Source organism: Glandiceps talaboti, chromosome 8, assembly GCF_964340395.1.
Source record: "Glandiceps talaboti chromosome 8, keGlaTala1.1, whole genome shotgun sequence".
NCBI classification, from domain to species: Eukaryota; Metazoa; Hemichordata; class Enteropneusta; family Spengelidae; genus Glandiceps; species Glandiceps talaboti.
In genome coordinates this window covers 25,855,449-25,877,955 of record NC_135556.1, presented here as the reverse complement: position 1 = coordinate 25,877,955, position 22,507 = coordinate 25,855,449, and the positions used below count along the sequence as shown (strand labels likewise).

Below are 22,507 nucleotides of genomic sequence, written 5' to 3'. Positions count from 1 at the left end.
AACAACCCTCTACCATATCATCCCCCTCCCCCTTAAAAAAGCCACAAAGATTAATATTTAATTGAAAGGAGTGACAAGTCAAATGTTGTCTATTTTAATGCTTCCCAAATGTCATCTTAAATTTTAGAAAAATTTCAATAAAAATGAGAATTTGGCATCTCCATTGATTTTGTTACTTGCATTTGATCTGTGAGAGTTCCATAAGTTACTGAATCAGAGTTGTGCTTTCATAGAATATTGTGTTTTTATAACATTTCTCTATTTATATGAGTGTTGTGTCAACTTTTATCACCAAGTGAATCATTGTGTTTGACATAAATGTCACCGTTAAAAAATAAAGATGAAAAGAAAGTAATGATTGAAATCACTGCATCCTTTGTTTGTAAATCTCCTTGGCCATCATTTTGATGTGGCTTTATAAAACATTTGACTGGACAACTGAAAAGAACAAACTACAAATAGAATTATTAATACTAAATACATTATATTTTTATAGGTTTTGAACTATGGCAACGTTTAGGGAAAGGGCATTTTGCCTTTCTTTAGTCTAGTAAATAGTCACGACATGCATGTACTTTTGGTGAAGAATTTATGTAAGCAGTCTGGAGAAATTAGTTAGATTTATAGTCATTTTGTCCTGGCTAAGTACACTAGTTTGTACTAGATATAACCTAGTTTATGTATAGAACTATAAAAAGGACTATGTATGATGAGAACCAAGTGTGAACTTTCAATCCGTATTGTAACATACTGACTGGTACTAAGGGTAACATCTTTGCTTGCCAAGCAGTGTTAGTGTCAAAAGTGCAGTGTCATAGAACATACGCAATAGTGGTTTGTGGGCACCTGGTACTTCTTTGTCAACCATTTCTCTAACAGAAGACAATGCAATGCAATGATCTATATAGAGTGATTAATATAAATTGCACACGTGTTGGCTTTTATAGTCTTTTACTTGTCTATTGTTGGATCTCTCTGTGCCAAATATAGAAGCTTAGAATTAAATGATACATGTACAGTACTACATTTCAAAAAATGTCTATTTCCGGCATTATTGAGCCATTTCTTGTAGTATAACAAATTGTATTTAATTGTAGGTAAATTTTTCAAGTCAAAACTAAATACAATAAAAGAAATTAAATTTTGTTCCTATTTGTATGTTTTAATTGATGAATGTACGCATATGATGGTTTCAGATTTGTTACATCAAAGATGTAGTCTCATGTTTATACTGACTGCCTAGGACTGCAAAACTTTAATCTGTTATACTCAACGATGATTATACACTTTGTGCACGTGGACAAAACCAAGAAAAGTTATTCAGTTTAAACCCATTGTTCAAGTACTCTCATTCTAGTATCCTTTTCAAATAAAAACATGCTTCCTTGTTACAATGTCTGTGTCAGAAAGATCTTTAAAAAAAAGGAAAATGGTGAGTGAAAAGCTGTCCTGTAATGTTTGCCTTATACATTTCGTCTGTATGACAAATTGTACACAGGTTCAGTTTTCATGGTAATTTGCTGGGATAATTAGAACGTAACAAAATTACTTTGAAGTCAAATTCCTGTGACATAGCTTCCTTCACTTATTACAAAGCCATTGAACTAGAAAAGAGATCCTGAAAGGGCCGACTACCTCCTGTGAAGTTTTAATATAATAATCTACATCAGAGGCGCTTTGCTTTTACACTACAGCAAAAGACACTTTTGTACGTGATAGTTATTAAATGATTGATGCCGCACGTAGCATGTGCAGATTTTTTATATCACATAAAAAGAATGATAAATTCACTGCAACAGACAGATGTCATAAATTGATTTATCTCAAACGTTGTTACATTGTCCCATACTGGACAAATCAGATACAAATAACAAACGTCACCATCTGACTACAAACAGACCTCCGTTGTGAGATATTACTCGTTTGTCGTAAGACTCAAATATCAAATTACTTCATTCACAAATATAATGATCACAGATATGTTTTCTTTCTAGTGATTAAAGGTCAAAGGTCACTCCCAGGCGTATTGATGGAGGAGTATGTCATGGTCAAATATTGATGGGAAACAAATGATGAACGTTTTTAGTCCTAATTATGTTTTGTTTTAATTATCAATCTCAGATGTTTGATATTATTATATTTCAGTATCCGCTGCTAAAAATCATAATTATTATGATTTTAGTATTTTTTTTATCTCACTCATAGAAGTTGAGTAATCTTTTAGTTTATTTTTAACTTGCAATGAAGTCTGATACTGGATCTTATACTTTCTAGAGAGAAACATTTCCATGTCTTGCTGTTAGAGGGCAGTCTAATCGAGAGTAGATTTTTCTGGTTTCACTCCTCTAGCACTTCGGGATGCCAAGGTGGCATCTCTCACAAATGGGTACATGTCACCATATCTTCTCACAACTCACCCCAGTATGATTCCATCATCCTTCTCCATGGCAACAGCACACAGTCATCTGTGCAGACAAGAGCAGCCGATGTCGTTGTCAGTCAACACCAATTCCAAGTCAGATGGTGGATCAGGAAGAAGTGAAAAGTCTCCTAGCAGTAGCGATGTTAGCTCACCGCACTCAGGATTTGACAGGAGAGACAATTGTACATCTCCAAAAAAAGAACCACACGAAGAAACAGAAAGGAAATCATACCACAAACAGAACTCCCCAGGTAAGGGAAGACAAACATAGATTTTACCATGTACCAACTGATTACCATAGTACATGGTCACTTCAATATCTCCCACAATGCAACATTCACTAAGCCATATGTTGAATTCTGACCAGAGACTTTAGTGGTCCGTTGTAGTCAAGGTCTCATCTTTAGATCATAGAAGTGAAAACGTTTTCCACAAACAGATCAGTGAAGTATCAAATAAAAAGCTGGAATACAAGAATGAATGTTTTTCTTTCTTTGCTCATTTCTGTAGATTTCTGTCAGTATGTTGCTGTAATTTTAAAGAAATTCATGAATTTTCAGAATAAAGAAAAACAACAACAATTGTGAGCCTGCATTGGACCAAGTGGTCACATCCTGAAATATTGTCTGAAGAAGTTCAGATAACCCAATCATGCAGGCTATCAAATAGCAAAGTCCACAAAAATGATAATGTGATAGTGATAATGCAATAGTGCATTTGTTCAGATGCTCAAATTGTTCACATTGTTAGAGTGTGAAATTATCGGAAATGATAATATCCAAATTATCGGTTGCAACATGTTTGTTCAGGTTATTAAACTATTCAGATAAACAATTTGGATGATCAAACAATTCAGAACATGAAATAATTTGGAATATCAAGCAATTCTGATAATCAGAAAAATAGGTTGTAGTGAACAGTTTGCATAGAATTTTGAAGGTTTGCTATTGATATTTCCCAATCACTTAAAAAAAATTCCAAAAATATTTGTAATTTTGAAGGGTACAATAAAGTGTAAAGTATCGGACTGAAAGGATTATAAAACCTGTATAATCAATCGTTAGACTACAGGTATATGTATAGAATGTATATAAGTGGTAATGATAGTAAGTATTTTGAGAGAAGTTTACATGTTTCAGCTATAAGCTACACAAAAAGTTATCGCTCACACAGCAGGTGCTGAGAATGAGATGAAATAGACAAAAAGTAGAACTGAAATCACTATTCTTTGCATTGTCAATGAGCTATTAACAGTGAATTGGATCTGTAAAATAGAAGTTGCTATCTGCCACTGTTATAGCGTAGGGAACAAGATTAATTATTACCAGCAAATGGTAATATTTTAAACATGAAAAGAATTTTTTTTCCGATCACATTTGGCAGTAAATTACTTTCTATTGTACAAGGGTGTAGAGAAGAAAAAAGCAATCTATTACACAGAAATGTTGTATTAGCTAAATATTCTGTATTCTCATTCACAAGCAGTACGTTTAACTAGGAGTCGATTTTGTCCATTTTTTACAGCGCATTAGAGAGCTCAGAATGTAATATTAATAGACAATCAAAGGAAGCAAGGTACAATTGAAATTGGAAATTCACTTGTGGCCTCTGGCAAATCGCTACTTAGAATGGCGGCATGGAGGAAGTATGAGGAGGCAAATAATAGAACATTTCTATCCTTTCATTCCTTCTCAGGAAATAAAATTTATCTTAATGTAGTTAATTTTCATGTCTCAAAGTACTGGTAATATCTATGCTCACCAATTCTGCATTTATTCTGTCACAGATAAAATGATTGATGCAGGAGAGGATAATACCAAGTAAAATAGTTCCATTAGATCTTTGATAAAGTGAAATTTATTTATTTTTCACTGTGCCTTGCTTGTTGTGAATTACTTTAAATTGATGTTTGTATTTTTAGCCCCAAGCTCTGCCAATTTACTATTCTAAATACGTGATGCTTTGGTAAGCAAAAAGTATTACAAGCCTGCAGGCATTATGAAATGTAGTGCCATCTAGCAAATTTTTACTTCGGTTTATACTTGATTTTTGATATAGCTTGCTAGATTTGATTTAAGGTTCAGAAGCATCGCCAATTTCTCATAATCATTGAAAATATCAGGAACTGAGCTTTGACGTTAAATGTCTCTAAACTTTTGAACTATTCTTAAGTAGTTGTACTTTAGAAATTAAACATTTTCTTTGGAAAATCAGTTTCAGATTTCAATCTATACAAGTTACATTGTACTCTTTCAAGTCTTTGGTTCATTCTATATTATAATGACTCCAGATTTCATGCACACACAGTTTTTACCATATGTGGAAGTCCTTTGCGAATTTGCATATTTGAGATTACATCATCAGTAACCATTCAGAATGAAGTTAGTTTTCTCATCCAGCCAATCAGTGTGAAGTTACTACTTTTCTTAGCCATTGCCAGTTTTTAGTCACATTTGTTTTGTGTAAGTTGTATGTGATATAATACTATAAATCTATTGTCTGAACAGAAATGGTTCAGTTAACAAATTTCAAACATTGTCAAAATCATGTATTAGATTTAAATGTTGAGATTTCAGATGTGTGTCTGTCCTACTTACAACAATAGTCGATTTTCCAGTTCCAAGATGAATTGTGATAGGGCATGTCGCTTAATGTTGTCACATTTAGTCTCGTTTTGTCTTTAGTACGTTTGAAATAACATTTTCATCAGGAAATGATGGAAAGACATGTTGTCCTCTTTGATTCTGAGTGATTTTATAGAACAAAGACTAAACATCATCAATGACAGAGAGGGATTTTACAGGTGAACACAGGGTACCGTCAGGTGACAACCATCCCCCTGAATAGCACATGCAAACCCCTCAGCACGTACACAATACATGGTATTGTATGGAGAGACACACACTGCATCTTGGAACCGGCAACAGGTCTATGGAACTACTCAGAACATACACATAGAGTTGAAGACACATTTTCTGATGATGGCCAATGTCATCTTTGAACTTTGAACTTTGAACTATAGCTAGCTTAAAGGCAAATAATTCAATCCCATGTCCTTACAGTTTTGTTTTCCTATCAGAGGAGCTCATAAGGATAAGATAGGTTTTGGACCAACTTTTTCTATAACCCTGCCAGACCGTTGTTTTCCTAATCCAAGTACAGCATTTAACTTCTTTTGATCTTTTATGTCTTTTCAGATATCACAAGACATTCAATCGAAGCCCGTCATTCCAAAAGTAACGAGAAGTTAAACAGTGGCAGCTCATCGTACAACCAGTCTATGTCATACTCAATACCTGAAAACACATCATCCATTGAAACACTGCTTACAAACATACAGGGCTTACTGAAAGTTGCTGCAGATAATGCTAGACAGCAAGAGAAACAAGTGAACTTGGAGAAAGGTAAGATAGACTTGTCTCGTGTTTTTGAATCAACTAAGAATGATAGTAATCAAAAGTTGTCCCACCAACTAATTTTCACCTCCCTTTCTCTCATAGTACGATTCATCGTTATATGTTTATATGATAAAATATTGTTCTTTACAGTAGCTAAACTAAACTACAAAACATGATGTAGACACATTGTGTTATTAGTCCATGTATGCCATGATATAGACACATTGTGTTATGAGTCCATGTATGCCATGATGTAGACACATTGTGTTATGAGTCCATGTATGCCATGATATAGACATGTTGTGTTATGAGTCCATGTATGCCATGATGTAGACACATTGTGTTATTAGTCCATGTATGCCATGATATAGACACATTGTGTTATGAGTCCATGTATGCCATGATGTAGACACATTGTGTTATGAGTCCATGTATGCCATGATATAGACATGTTGTGTTATGAGTCCATGTATGCCATGATGTAGACACATTGTGTTATGAGTCCATGTATGCCATGATGTAGACACGTTGTGTTATTAGTCCATGTATGCCATGATATAGACACATTGTGTTATTAGTCCATGTATGCCATGATATAGACACATTGTGTTATGAGTCCATGTATGCCATGATGTAGACACGTTGTGTTATTAGTCCATGTATGCCATGATATAGACACATTGTTTTATTAGTCCATGTATGCCATGATATAGACACATTGTGTTATGAATCCATGTATGCCATGATGTAGACACATTGTGTTATTAGTCCATGTATGCCATGATATAGACACATTGTTTTATTACTCCAGACACATTGTGTTAGGCGTAAAAAAAAATTGTGTGGTTCCGATTACATTCAATTTTAAAATAGGTGGGGTAGGTAGATTTTTCATTTTATTTTATTATATTTTTTTTAATGCGTGAGTGTCTAGTTCAGGTTTTCCATTGTTTTCCAAATGGTCTCTGTGTTGTTTATTTCTGTCCTGACCACTGGTGCACCTTGTTGAATGTATCTCATTTGCGTTAAAGTCGAGGTGACTTTGGGTAATTTTTTTTTGTAACACCATGTAAATTTATATGCCAAACAAAGTGTTGTTTGAAAATCCCTTGTTGCCGGATAGGTTTTCATAGTAGGAACCTCAAGGCATGTGTGTATGTGTGACTCGGATGACAGTTCTTCAAATCCCTAAAAAAACACAAACACAAGTTACAGAAACTGATTCTAAACTACATGTAAAATTATTCAAAACTTCACATAAATACGTAAAGAAGATCTTGACCAGAATTTAATAGATAAATTACAGGATAACGTTTTTTATAATCTTGTTATATTTCCTGAATATTTGAAGTCATGAAATACGATCAGGCTCATATTACTTGTATTGATTTGGATTCTGCAATGTCTGCATCAAGATTTGCTAGTTTTGTGACGATATTGCAGATAAGATGTAACTCAAAACTTCACAATAACCACATAAATCATTGACTTTTTTGAACATCCAAAAGAAGCCTGTGGTAATGTTAAAGTGCTTCCTGATTATTTGCCCCAGTAGAATTTGGAAAAGAAGGCTTTCAGCCCACACTTTCTAAAAATGGTATAGGAATAATCTGCTTTCTTCTTGTCAATTTCAAAAGGGCATGTTATGTTAATACTACCCTGGTAATAACAAGGATTTCCTTTTGCCAAAAGTCATGAGTTCGTATAACCTAGACAGTGTCGGATTCTAGCATGTTGAAAATGAACCAGTAAATAGTAATCAAAACAGATTGTGTTAACATGCTTGAAAGTTTAAGAAAAGTTACAATGAAATAAACAAGTCCTTTGCAGAAACAATCATTTTTTACTTTTAAAATGTTTTATAAAGAAATCTTTAAAAAAAATATACCAGTGATACTATGTGTGTTAGTTAGTCCCCGCGGATGAAGTCCAGAACGGGGACTTATGGATTGGGTTCCGTCTGTCCGTGCGTCCGTGCGTCCGTCCGTCCGTGTGTCCGTCCGTCCGTCCGTCCGTCCGTCCGCAGCCGTTTCTTGGAGATGCCTGTACCAATTTTTTCAAACTTGGTACAGGGGCAACATGCTATGGCATACATATGCACGTCAATTTGTTTTATGATATGATCCAATATGGCCGCCTAGCAGCCATTTTGTTTGCGAATTTTCCCTGTCTAAAGCCATAACTCAGACATGCTCACATAGATCTCATTCAGAGTTGGTATTAGGACAGTGTTCTATGGCATATATGTGCATATTCATTGTTGTCATGATACGATCCAATATGGCCGCCTGGCAGCCATTTTGTTTGTGAATTTTCATGTCCAAAGCCATAACTTAGACATGCTTGAACAGATCTCATTCAAAGTTGGTATTTGGACAGTGTTCTATGACATACATGTGCATATCCATTTTCATTGTGATACGATCCAATATGGCTGCCTGGCAGCCATTTTGTTTGCAAATTTTCCATGTCCAAAGCCATAACTCAGACATGCTTGAACAGATCTCATTCAAAGTTGGCATTCGGACAGTGTTCTATGACATACATGTGCATATCCATTTTCATTGTGATACGATCCAATATGGCTGCCTGGCAGCCATTTTGTTTGCAAATTTTCCATGTCCAAAGCCATAACTCAGACATGCTTGAACAGATCTCATTCGAAGTTGGTATTAGGACAGTGTTCTATGACATACATGTGCATATCCATTTTCGTCATGATACGATCCAATATGGCTGCCTGGCAGCCATTTTGTTTGTGAATTTTCCATGTCCAAAGCCATAACTCAGACATGCTTGAACAGATCTCATTCAGAGTTGGTATTAGGACAGTGTTCTATGACATACATTTGCATATCCATTTTCATATTGATATGATCCCCCATACCCGACCAATCCTTTATTGTTGTAGGCATGTTCCATGTCCGACAAGCAGACACAACATATCTAAGTCTGTTTGATTTAGGTTCACAAGTGTTGTTGCGTGATCAGAGTAGTGCTAATTCCTTAAAACCCAATCATAGCGGGGACTATGTCATTCTCAATGGCTTGTTTTCATATATTTTCTTAACATCAAAAGGAAATAAAGATAGCCTTTAAAGGCCAAGGTTTCAATCCCAGGTTCTCACATAGTTGCTATTTTATTAAAGGCCAAGGTTTCAATCCCAGGTTCTCACATAGTTGCTATTTTATTAAAGGCCAAGGTTTCAATCCCAGGTTCTCACATAGTTGCTATTTTATTAAAGGCCAAGGTTTCAATCCCAGGTTCTCACTTAGTTGCTATTTTATTGAAGGCCAAGGTTTCAATCCCAGGTTCTCACTTAGGCGCTATTTTATTAACCCATTCAGTACTGAAAACTTTGCCGCCAAAATTATTTGAACAAAATTCTTGTTTTTATGTAAGTTTTTGGCATATATCAGCTTCATTTTAGACTGGAATTAAAGAAATGTTATTTCCTAATAAAGTAATATTATTATAACTATGAAAATGTTCATATAAATTGGGTCCCAAAATTATTTAAAACTCGTCTCCAGTCATGAAAGGGTTAAAGACCAAGGTTTCAATCCCAGGTTCTCACTTAGTTGCTATTTTATTGGAGCCATTAGGATAAGATGGTTCTACTAGACAACTATTTCCTTCATCCTAAGGTTACTCCTATTTTAACATAGCGTGTAGGAAAAGCAAATTGTCAGGAAACTTTATGTAAAAAAAACTTAGGTAAATGCTTCACAAAATAGTTAAGTGCTGTGTCAATTGATTTTATTTTGTTAGTTGGAAATGATTGGATGAATTTAATTACCATTCAAAGGTCTCAAGATTGTTGAATTTATCAAATGCATTTGAATTCAGGGGCACATTTTTTTTTTTTTTTTACTTGAATGATTTGTATGAACATCTGTGACCCGGTATTGGAAATCCTAAATTTTCCTTAGCTAGCTCTCCAAGGCATACACTATAAAACTTGAAGTTCAAAGTCTAAATCAATACGTGTATCGTTTTCGGTATGTATCTAAACTGAATTTTTTTTAGTTCAGAGAATAAATAATTGACAAAAATTAAAGATTGAAGTCTATTTTATAGCTGAAGGATAGTGTATTGTAAAATTCATAGAAACAAAGACGGGGTGTAAATTTTTTAGTTTTTATTTCATGTTTTGGGTACTCCTATGTCTGAAGTATTCATGATCATCCCAGCTATGTAAAGACTAAAAATACATCAACATCTCAGATCATATGCAATGTTAAGTAGAAAAGGTTTTCAAAATGACGAAGTAGGTTTTCTTTTATTTTCTTGTTGTCATAAATGTCAGTGATTTATTCTATGTTTTATGAAGGTTGTCAATATTTGATCATTCTTTTTACGTGTACAGGGGATTAAAAAACATTGAAAGTACTAATCAGGGTTCAACTTATTGTAATGTTACTTTGACTTCTACAAATCTTTCTATTGTCAGAAGGTGTTAATTCATTATTAAAAAAGGGTTTAATATTAATCTTTGGTAACCTTGCATTGTGTTTTTACTATTCACAAGAAATAAAGTCATTGGGCCCCTTGATGTGAGCTGTCATTGCCATACACCCCTCCCCCCACCCTTCCTCCTCCTATCACACAATAGTGTGTGCCCAATAAAGAAAAGCAGAATCTTTTGTTGTGGGATGAATTAAATGTCAAAAAAAATCATGATTTCTTGTGAAAGTAAATTTGTCTTTATTTTGTACATAGACTGGTCTAAATAAATCTAAAGAGTTATAATAAAGAAAAGACACTTTGTAGAGTTTACTACAATATGTCTCCAAATGAGTGCAATCATGATCTTATAAGTTAGGCTTCTATATACCATGTCTATCATATGTTAGGCTTCTATATACCATGTCTATCATATGTTAGGCTTCTATATACCATGTCTATCATAAGTTAGACTTCTATATACCATGTCTATCATAAGTTAGGCTTCTATATACCATGTCTATCATAAGTTAGGCTTCTATATACCATGTCTATCATAAGTTAGGCTTCTATATACCATGTCTATCATAAGTTAGGCTTCTATATACCATGTCTATCATAAGTTAGGCTTCTATATACCATGTCTATCATAAGTTAGGCTTCTACACCATGTCTATCATAAGTTAGGCTTCTATATACCATGTCTATCATAAGTTAGGCTTCTATATACCCTGTCTATCATAAGTTAGACTTCTATATACCATGTCTATCATAAGTTAGGCTTCTACACCATGTCTATCATAAGTTAGGCTTCTGTATACCATGTCTATCATAAGTTAGGCTTCTATATACCATGTCTATCATAAGTTAGGCTTCTATATACCATGTCTATCATAAGTTAGGCTTCTATATACCATGTCTATCATAAGTTAGACTTCTATATACCATGTCTATCATAAGTTAGGCTTCTATATACCATGTCTATCATAAGTTAGGCTTCTATATACCATGTCTATCATAAGTTAGGCTTCTATATACCATGTCTATCATAAGTTAGGCTTCTATATACCATGTCTATCATAAGTTAGGCTTCTATATACCATGTCTATCATAAGTTAGGCTTCTATATACCATGTCTATCATAAGTTAGGCTTCTATATACCATGTCTATCATATGTTAGGCTTCTATATACCATGTCTATCATAAGTTAGGCTTCTATATACCATGTCTATCATATGTTAGGCTTCTATATACCATGTCTATCATAAGTTAGGCTTCTATATACCATGTCTATCATAAGTTAGGCTTCTATATACCATGTCTATCATAAGTTAGGCTTCTATATACCATGTCTATCATATGTTAGGCTTCTATATACCATGTCTATCATAAGTTAGGCTTCTATATACCATGTCTATCATAAGTTAGGCTTCTATATACCATGTCTATCATAAGTTAGGCTTCTATATACCATGTCTATCATATGTTAGGCTTCTATATACCATGTCTATCATAAGTTAGGCTTCTATATACCATGTCTATCATATGTTAGGCTTCTATATACCATGTCTATCATAAGTTAGGCTTCTATATACCATGTCTATCATAAGTTAGGCTTCTATATACCATGTCTATCATAAGTTAGGCTTCTATATACCATGTCTATCATATGTTAGGCTTCTATATACCATGTCTGTCATAAGTTAGGCTTCTATATACCATGTCTATCATAAGTTAGGCTTCTATATACCATGTCTATCATAAGTTAGGCTTCTATATACCATGTCTATCATATGTTAGGCTTCTATATACCATGTCTATCATAAGTTAGGCTTCTATATACCATGTCTATCATAAGTTAGGCTTCTATATACCATGTCTATCATAAGTTAGGCTTCTATATACCATGTCTATCATAAGTTAGGCTTCTATATACCATGTCTATCATAAGTTAGGCTTCTATATACCATGTCTATCATAAGTTAGGCTTCTATATACCATGTCTATCATAAGTTAGGCTTCTATATACCATGTCTATCATAAGTTAGGCTTCTATATACCATGTCTATCATAAGTTAGGCTTCTATATACCATGTCTATCATAAGTTAGGCTTCTCTATACCATGTCTATCATAAGTTAGGCTTCTATATACCATGTCTATCATAAGTTAGGCTTCTATATACCATGTCTATCATAAGTTAGGCTTCTATATACCATGTCTATCATAAGTTAGGCTTCTATATACCATGTCTATCATAATTTAGGCTTCTATATACCATGTCTATCATAAGTTAGGCTTCTATATACCATGTCTATCATAATTTAGGCTTCTAGACTATATACCATGTCTATCATAAGTTAGGCTTCTATATACCATGTCTATCATAATTTAGGCTTCTATATACCATGTCTATCATAATTTAGGCTTCTATATACCATGTCTATCATAAGTTAGGCTTCTATATACCATGTCTATCATAAGTTAGGCTTCTATATACCATGTCTATCATAAGTTAGGCTTCTATATATCATGTCTATCATAATTTAGGCTTCTATATACCATGTCTATCATAAGTTAGGCTTCTATATACCATGTCTATCATAATTTAGGCTTCTATATACCATGTCTATCATAATTTAGGCTTCTATATACCATGTCTATCATAAGTTAGGCTTCTATATACCATGTCTATCATAAGTTAGGCTTCTATATACCATGTCTATCATAATTTAGGCTTCTATATACCATGTCTATCATAAGTTAGGCTTCTATATACCATGTCTATCATAATTTAGGCTTCTAGACTATATACCATGTCTATCATAAGTTAGGCTTCTATATACCATGTCTATCATAATTTAGGCTTCTATATACCATGTCTATCATAATTTAGGCTTCTATATACCATGTCTATCATAAGTTAGGCTTCTATATACCATGTCTATCATAAGTTAGGCTTCTATATACCATGTCTATCATAAGTTAGGCTTCTATATATCATGTCTATCATAATTTAGGCTTCTATATACCATGTCTATCATAAGTTAGGCTTCTATATACCATGTCTATCATAATTTAGGCTTCTATATACCATGTCTATCATAATTTAGGCTTCTATATACCATGTCTATCATAAGTTAGGCTTCTATATACCATGTCTATCATAATTTAGGCTTCTATATACCATGTCTATCATAAGTTAGGCTTCTATATACCATGTCTATCATAAGTTAGGCTTCTATATACCATGTCTATCATAATTTAGGCTTCTATATACCATGTCTATCATAAGTTAGGCTTCTATATACCATGTCTATCATAATTTAGGCTTCTATATACCATGTCTATCATAATTTAGGCTTCTATATACCATGTCTATCATATGTTAGGCTTCTATATACCATGTCTATCATAATTTAGGCTTCTATATACCATGTCTATCATAAGTTAGGCTTCTATATACCATGTCTATCATAATTTAGGCTTCTATATACCATGTCTATCATATGTTAGGCTTCTACACCATGTCTATCATATGTTAGGCTTCTATACCATGTCTATCATATGTTAGGCTTCTATACCATGTCTATATACCATGTCTATCATAAGTTAGGCTTCTATATACCATGTCTATCATAAGTTAGGCTTCTATATACCATGTCTATCATATGTTAGGCTTCTATATACCATGTCTATCATAATTTAGGCTTCTATATACCATGTCTATCATAATTTAGGCTTCTATATACCATGTCTATCATATGTTAGGCTTCTACACCATGTCTATCATATGTTAGGCTTCTATACCATGTCTATCATATGTTAGGCTTCTATATACCATGTCTATCATATGTTAGGCTTCTATATACCATGTCTATCATAAGTTAGGCTTCTATATACCATGTCTATCATAATTTAGGCTTCTATATACCATGTCTATCATATGTTAGGCTTCTATACCATGTCTATCATATGTTAGGCTTCTATATACCATGTCTATCATATGTTAGGCTTCTACACCATGTCTATCATATGTTAGGCTTCTATACCATGTCTATCATATGTTAGGCTTCTATATACCATGTCTATCATAAGTTAGGCTTCTATATACCATGTCTATCATAATTTAGGCTTCTATATACCATGTCTATCATATGTTAGGCTTCTATATACCATGTCTATCATAAGTTAGGCTTCTATATACCATGTCTATCATAAGTTAGGCTTCTATATACCATGTCTATCATAAGTTAGGCTTCTATATACCATGTCTATCATAAGTTAGGCTTCTATATACCATGTCTATCATAAGTTAGGCTTCTATATACCATGTCTATCATAAGTTAGGCTTCTATATACCATGTCTATCATAAGTTAGGCTTCTATATACCATGTCTATCATAAGTTAGGCTTCTATATACCATGTCTATCATAAGTTAGGCTTCTATATACCATGTCTATCATAAGTTAGGCTTCTATATACCATGTCTATCATAATTTTAAAAAATCAAGACTTTTAAAATGAAAACAGAACTTTTGCATTTTGTCATTCATCTATTTGGTAGCCAAGAGTTCAATACTTCATTGTCCCACATCATTCATCTAGATACAACCTATGAGTGTTTTTCTTCTACTAAAATAGTGACTTTTTGTTATGTAGCATTTGAATGTGTATATTTTCATGAAATTTGGATTTTCCAAATTCTATTTCTTGTTTAGTGTGGTAGTCTGAAGTTTGACACTTCATCATCCCACGTCTTTCTTGTATATACAATTTGAATGCTTGACTTTTATAAATGTACTGACTTTGTGTTTAGTATTTGAAATATATATGTTAAATCCAATCACCTGATACAAATTTTATATGCCTGCAAATGTTAAACCCCCAAGAAGCCTTAGAGCAGCAAAAAGTGACTTTTACAAAACATGAATTTTTCACACACTTCTGTAATCTCAGCTGCTCTATTCTTGTCTCTGGTAAAGATATAAAACTTTCATTTTCTGCTGACAAATAAAATATGATTACTTGCAAATAATCTATAACGATGTCTTATTCTCCATTTCAAATATTAGTTGTTCATATTCTCTTTTCCAAAGGTTTACCCCTAGATTTAACCCTAAAATTAAAAGGCCATATAATACCTTTCCTTTCCACTAAGAATATACAGTTTATTTTCTTGACTGTCTACTTTGACATGTTTGTAGTTTGGGTATATCATATTATGAGTTGTGCAACAAATCTATTTCTACTCACAAAGTCAAAAAAAAGAAATCCTACATTTTTGTTGACATCTTGTCAGCGTCATCATGGCACACTGAAAATTTTGAATTCACTTCTAAGTTTCAACTTTGTGAGTAGAAATGTTCATGTCAACTATGAACACAGAGTCCATGAACAGTCACTCTCGCAATGTTCATGTAAACTATGAACAGTCACTCTCGCAATGTTCATGTAAACTATGAACAATCACTCTCGCAATGTTCATGTTAATTGAGAAAAAACAAGGAAAGTTTAAAGCGTCCTAGAATTGATGACATTTGAAAAACAGCTGCAGCCAATACGAGGGATATTAAAGTTTCCCCCTGGCAGAGCATAACATCCCTTTTGACTAATGTGTCGTCATATTTCCTACATGACAGCAGTCCCATAAAATGTTCACTCCCAAGTAAAAGTCTTGCGGATATGTTATCACTTTCATATTATTCTTTTAAAATGATACTTTTCTAATGTTTCCTGTGGTGAATTTTCCACCTTTTATAATTTGAGAATTCATAGTGTTTTTTGCAATGCAAGATGATGTTATACCATTGAGTGTGAACAGAATGTGAATAGTGGATGTATTGAAATGACTATTATTAATGTATAAACGTACCCATTTACTGTTGAACTCAATGTAAAAACATACATATTAACTTCCTGATACAATGAATACTATTATCCTTTTCATATTTAGGCCACAGATTAGATGCAGCCAACATTATTTCTATTTCAGAAAGGAAATTAGTTTAGTTTGTGTTTATTAAAGTTTTTGTACGATCTATATAATTTATGTTTTAAATGTCTTTCTCTGCATTTAATCAAATATATTCCCATTGTTGCAATGACAGTGATGTATGGCCCAAAATAATTCTCTTCTGACTGACATTTTGTGATGTCAGATAACAAATGTAGATTACCGATAATGAACCTTTTTAAAAAAAAAAAGAAAAAAAGAATTAATTCATTTGTTTATTTCCAAATCTTGTTTATTAGTAATTTGCAGACCTTGTTAATTTAAAATTGTTCATTTCAAAGCAGCGTATATTTCTTAGTCTTGTTTATTTCCCAGTATTTTCCCTGAATTACACCCTCCCATAAATAAGAATGACACTCTTCTTTTCTTGATAATTCATTTGTCTATTTCCAATTCATGTTGATTTCCAAATTTGTTTATTTTCAAATCTTGGTTATTCCTGAGTGTTGTTTATCAAGTCTTTTCCTGTGAACTTCCTACTTACCATAAGGTAGATACATTTGATGTGGTTTCACTCAATATTTTACCAGGAATTGGAAAATATCACTGGTTATGACCAATGAAAGTGACCTCAAAGTGAGCAAGGTTATATAGCAATATGGTAATTGTTCCTATAAAGTTTGTTGAGTTATATTTCCTGGAACTTTAACTATTCAATAAATCTTATAGAAAATTAATTTTGTGACTTAAATATCTGAACATACATTTACAATTTCAAATTTCTTTCTTTTTTCACAGCTGAGCTAAAAATGGAACTTATTCGTGAAAGAGAACTCCGAGAGTCACTGGAAAAACAACTTGTAGCCGAACAAAAAACAAGAGGTACTATTCATGATTAATGTGTCAATGAATTTATGGAAATAAAGAAAATGTATCAACAATTGAAATCGACCCTTCAATATAGTGTTCAGTCTCTAATATGATAAAGTAAACTTTAGTGAAATATTTTGGCTTTGAGCGTTGTCATTTGGTGCCAGTCAGAAAGTGACAGTTCACTTCCAATGTACTGTTTCCATAAAAACAAAAAACAATCATGGTTTCAATGTACTTTAGTCTGAAACTCAAGCTTGTCAAAATTCATTTATTTATTGTTTAGATGTTAATGTTTTGTATATGTATATTTGTATTCAATTCTCTGTTAGAAACCAACAAACATCCCAAGTAGGTTTGATGAGATATATCTGAAGAGTGATCCAGTATCAGTAACATTTTCATCACTGCTAATAGATCTCTCGATGTCTTTAACTTTGTATATTTGATGTTCATGCTAGTGTTTAGCACAGTTTCAACTCTGTATGGATACAAAAATGTGAACTTGAACAGTAGATTCATCTTTGGGTGCACATCATTACAATACATTTAAAAAAATCCCTGCTGAGAGTTGCTCCCAGCCATTTTGTTTCTCTTCCTTATAATGTACAGTTTACATTGAAATCTTTACTATTACAGCAATTATTCAAAAGAGGTTCAAGAAAGAAAAAAAGGCCAAGAGAAAACTTCAAGAGCTACTTGAAAATGAACAAAAGGTGCGGGCAGAGGCAGAAGTGTCACTCAAACACAATTCAACAGAAGCCTTACGACTTTATAATGGTAAGTATCTGGTCCCCACGATCATCTCAAAAGAACCCTTTTTGAAAACTAGTAAGATTGAAACTGTTTCTTTCTTACAAAGTTATTGTTCTGGAATATTTAGAAACTTTTACTTCCAAGCCAGACTACTTTTCAAGACACCGTTTTTTCTCACGACACTCATCTGTTAGGGAGATAAAAAAAATTGTGTGTGTTCCTATGACATGGCTTCAGAAAATAGGGTAGGTAGGTCAGGGTTTGATTTGATTTGATTTTATCTTTTTATTTGTTTTATTTTCAAAGAATATTGTCAGTCAAGAATGTCAGTCAGAATACCCCATCTGTGATAGTTTGATGAAATTTGTACTGGCACCACTATAGATAATAGCAGTTAGGTGTCCTTTCCTGCAATCACTAAACTGTAATACTTTGGTCAAAACATAAAGGCCCATGTTCCAGTCCTAGGTTCTTCCATTGATACTGATATCGTATTCAGTGAAGCTATCAGGATTAGATGAAAGCATTGTTTAGTTCAGGACCAACTTTTTCTATAGGTCAGTCAGACGACCGTTTTTCACATCAAGATTTTAATCCTTATCTTACATGGACCTTTTAAGCAATAAAGTCGCACATGAGACAAAAATGTCAATTTTCAAGTTTTCATCATTACATTACACTACCAATATGTACAACAAAACTATTTATCTTTCTTCTTTTATTGTACATTTTATCAATATTGATAAAATAAAAAACAAAACCTCTCTGTGTGTGTTGAATGTGACTGAAACTAACTTTAATAATTGAATGCTAGAGATTAGAATGTTCCACGAGTCTTTTTGTTTCTATTTTGATATCTACATGTGTTGCATTTCTGATTATAGCATCAGTATTCTTATTATCCCACACAAAATAGTCGTCCTAATCTATACCAACACCCTAAATTAATCAGGGAAGGGAAAAATGACCAAAGTGTGTTCTTTGTTTCCAAAAAAAAAAGAAGAGTTTTGTCAAAAAAATCTCTCAAACTCTCACATGATATATTTAATTGGGTGTTCCAATTAGAGCATTGATGTATGGATGCATCTAGTGTAATAATGCTGCAATTGTTAGCCCCTACTGAGACACTCTCAAGCTGATTGCAGTGGTCAAAGTGTGCATGCCATAATGAGTGTCTCACAAAATTAGCTTGTTGTTTAGGTCAAGTAATTAGTGGCCTGGACAAAATCGACCTTGAATTTTGTATAAAAAAGCAGACTTTTTTGTGACCCATGTCTACCGCCCTAAAGATACTTAGATAGTATTATTTGTGCTGATACCGCTTTCCATCACTACTGGTTACATAATGTATTTAATTGGAGTCGGCTTTTCCTTTTTCTTTTTTTTTTCAAAGTGTCCACGTGCTGCACATTTTAGATTTGCACCATCTGCCCTTATTGCTTGCTGCTTTCGTACAATTCAACAAAAATCTTGCTCTGTATCCTAAGTCTTTTCCTATTTTTCTCCCAGAATCAGACTCTAAGTGAATTTGGTTATCCAAATGACCACTCAAACTCACAAGACTTTTGAATGGATAGTAAAATTTTTTAGCGCTTGCTGCATTTTTGTTACAATCCAACAAAATTGACTTTTTTATTATGGATCTTTTCCACATTTTTTCCAGAATCAAAGGCTCTGAGTAAATTTGTTTATCCAAATAATAACTTAACCTAAAAAGATTTGCAATAGAGGGAAACTGTTTTCTTTCATGCTGGTTACATTTTCACCTCAATTTTCAACAAAACTAATCTTCCTCTTCTTCTTTTTTCCCCCAGAATCGAAGGCTTTGAGTAAATTTGTTTATCCAAATAGTGACTCAATCTCACAAGATTTGCGAATGGAGAGAAACTCCCGAGCAGATGCAGAGAGAAAGCTACAAGGTATTAATGTGATTGGAACGAAATGTGAAGTGTCTCGTCTAGCAAACAAAGCAAACTTAAGGCAGGATGCCATAGATAAAGTCTAAGAGCTTTGATCTTTTGCTATAGTGATGGGTATTTTTCCCAGAAGACTTAAGGTTGTTAGTTAGTAACTTAGGGGCATTATTACCATACGTAGAAAGCCTTCCTGACCTTGGCTAGACTTCTTAATATAAAATACACCATTGTTGGGGCAGCCCTACGATGTGTTGTGGTTTAATTTTAATTTGACAGATGGGGTTAGCATGTAATGGTCAGTGGTTGTGTGAGTGTGTAGCCATGAATTGTGTGAGTTCCATCGCATACACAGACCTATCATGTCATTGTTGCTTGTCCTAGCTGTAGCCTCTATAGAACCATCTCTTTTGTAACCAAACTTGTCTTTGTCTGTTTTTTTGACAAGACTGTGCTCTTTGATTGAGTGTTTACAAATGTTTGAAGCATGTTTTCCATAGTTGATACAATCAGTGAGGAGTTGAATTGGGTGAGGATGGATAATTACTGGAGTGTAGTGGGAGAGATGTCAGGAAAATGGAATAAAGATAGTGAGGGAAATTGAATAAACAGGAAAGAGTGTGGATGGATGGTGAAATCAATGGATGTATATCTAGTGTAAACATATACATTTAAGAATAGATTTTGAAGACCAGTACTTGTAACTGCATGGACCTGTTTTTTGATAATTTTTGTTCTTATTTTGATATTTTTGTTGTACTTTACTGATTCATGCATTGCTGCTAAGTGATCAAACACTTTCACACTGTCACCTTCCCAACAATTTACAATTTGTTGACAAATAATGAAAGCCATTGTACACAGTACCATCAATGACTAAGTGCATGTAGACAGTCAGAATCATAGAATCGTTTCAAGTAAACATTTTCTGTATAATTCAACGGGTACAAAAAATAACAAAAACTTATACTGCCAGAACTCAGCTTGATAGATGATGACAGATTGTAGTCTTGTAACAAGACCTCAGATCTGTGTTCAAAAGGTTGCCGAACAAAAACCCAGGATGACAGTACCTGTGGTACCTTCAAGTCGCCTTATATCAAAAGAAAGCCTTGCAGTCTAATATCTAGACTAAACAGATACATGGAAGAGTTGATCAAAAAATGACAGTCTCTGGAAATACAGAATCAAGGAAATGACTTAAGAACAGAATAAGTAATAATTCATTGTAGAAATGATATTGTCCTGTTACACTACCCAGCTACCATTGACAGTTGGTTCTAATATGGATACTGTGAGATATTCACTGATAATTAGAGCTGGTTGGCTAGATGTCTAAAGGGTTATTGGCAAGTGTCTGGATACATCAATAAATGGTTGAATTGTTAAGAGTTCACAGGATGACTGATATTGATACATAAATGAATGGACAAATGGATGGGTGGATGGATGAATTAATGACTGACTGACTGACTGACTGACTGACTGACTGACTGAATGAAAGAATGACTGGATGGATAAGTGAATGAATTAACAAATGAATGAATGAATGGATGGATGGATAAATGAATGAATGAACAAATGGATGGATGGATGGATGGATGGATGGAGAAAAGAATGAATGAACAAATGAATGGATGGATGGATGAATGGATGGATAAAAGAATGAATGCGGGCCAGACGAAATGGATTTCTGGACAATTGAGGTAAAGAGTGCTATACTACCCAAAGGGTGAAGGTATGGTGGTAGATGAATGATTTGGCAAGAATGAATAATATGTGGTATTGTGGTGCTGTACTTGAGTTTGGTATGTTTTGGACATAGGAGGGAAAATATCTAACCTGAATTATGTTGTAATTTGGAATGAAATTTGCATAACTATGTGTGTGGATGTGTGTGTGTGTGTGTGTGTGTGTGTGTGTGTGTGGGATGTGTGTGTGTGTCTGTCTGTCTGTCTGACTGACTGACTGACTGCATACATGTGTATATGCTCATGTATGTATCTGTGTGTGCACATCAGTTATATGTACATGTATTCATGCCTGCATATGTATTTCTGTATCTTAATTGTGTATATATGTCTGTCTGTATATGTATGTATGTATGTATGTATGTGTGTGTATGTATGTATGTATGTATGTATGTATGTATGTATGTATGTATGTATGTATGTATGTATGTGTATGTATGTATGCATGTGTGTGTATGTATGTATGTATGTATGTATGTATGTATGTATGTATGTATGTATGTATGTATGTATGTATGTATTTATGTATGTATGTATTTATTTATATGTATCTGTGTATTTATATATGAATGAGTGAGAAAGTGTGTATCTGTACAATTTCAGTAGTCCAATACATATTTAAAGGATATAGTTTTGTACAACTGTACTAAATGCCTACAAAGGCATCAGATTAATTAATCAAGTACTGCCCCTCAGTTTGGTCCTATGTGAATGACTGAGAAGAAAAGAGTGTGTTTGAACATTTGCAGCAGTCCCGTAAAAAATGAACGTTAATCTATATACATATGTGATGCAAAGCCCACGAAGGCATCAAACAACAGAATATATATTTATTAATAAGTTGGCCAAGTAGTGTCTGAGTGAGTAAGGTCCATTAAGTGAGATATGGGCTGGTTATTAAGTACTGGATAAACTGAATGACTGGACTTCATAATGAAACACACAACGCAAAAGCTGTTCGTTAGAAATCCTAAGATCTGTGATCTGATAAAA

At 33.6% G+C, this 22,507-nt stretch overlaps 1 protein-coding gene across 2 annotated transcripts in view; it reads left to right on the top strand.

Moving 5' to 3' along the window:
- The window catches only part of LOC144439036 (dachshund homolog 1-like), a 58,832-nt gene that overhangs the window by 32,726 nt on the left and 3,599 nt on the right, over positions 1–22,507 (top strand). For both annotated transcript variants that reach the window (XM_078128280.1, XM_078128279.1), the window contains exons 3-7: positions 2,326–2,673; positions 5,620–5,826; positions 17,023–17,106; positions 17,734–17,874; positions 19,665–19,769. In XM_078128280.1, coding sequence (XP_077984406.1) covers positions 2,326–2,673; positions 5,620–5,826; positions 17,023–17,106; positions 17,734–17,874; positions 19,665–19,769 — 885 coding nt within the window. The remainder of the gene's footprint in view (positions 1–2,325; positions 2,674–5,619; positions 5,827–17,022; positions 17,107–17,733; positions 17,875–19,664; positions 19,770–22,507) is intronic.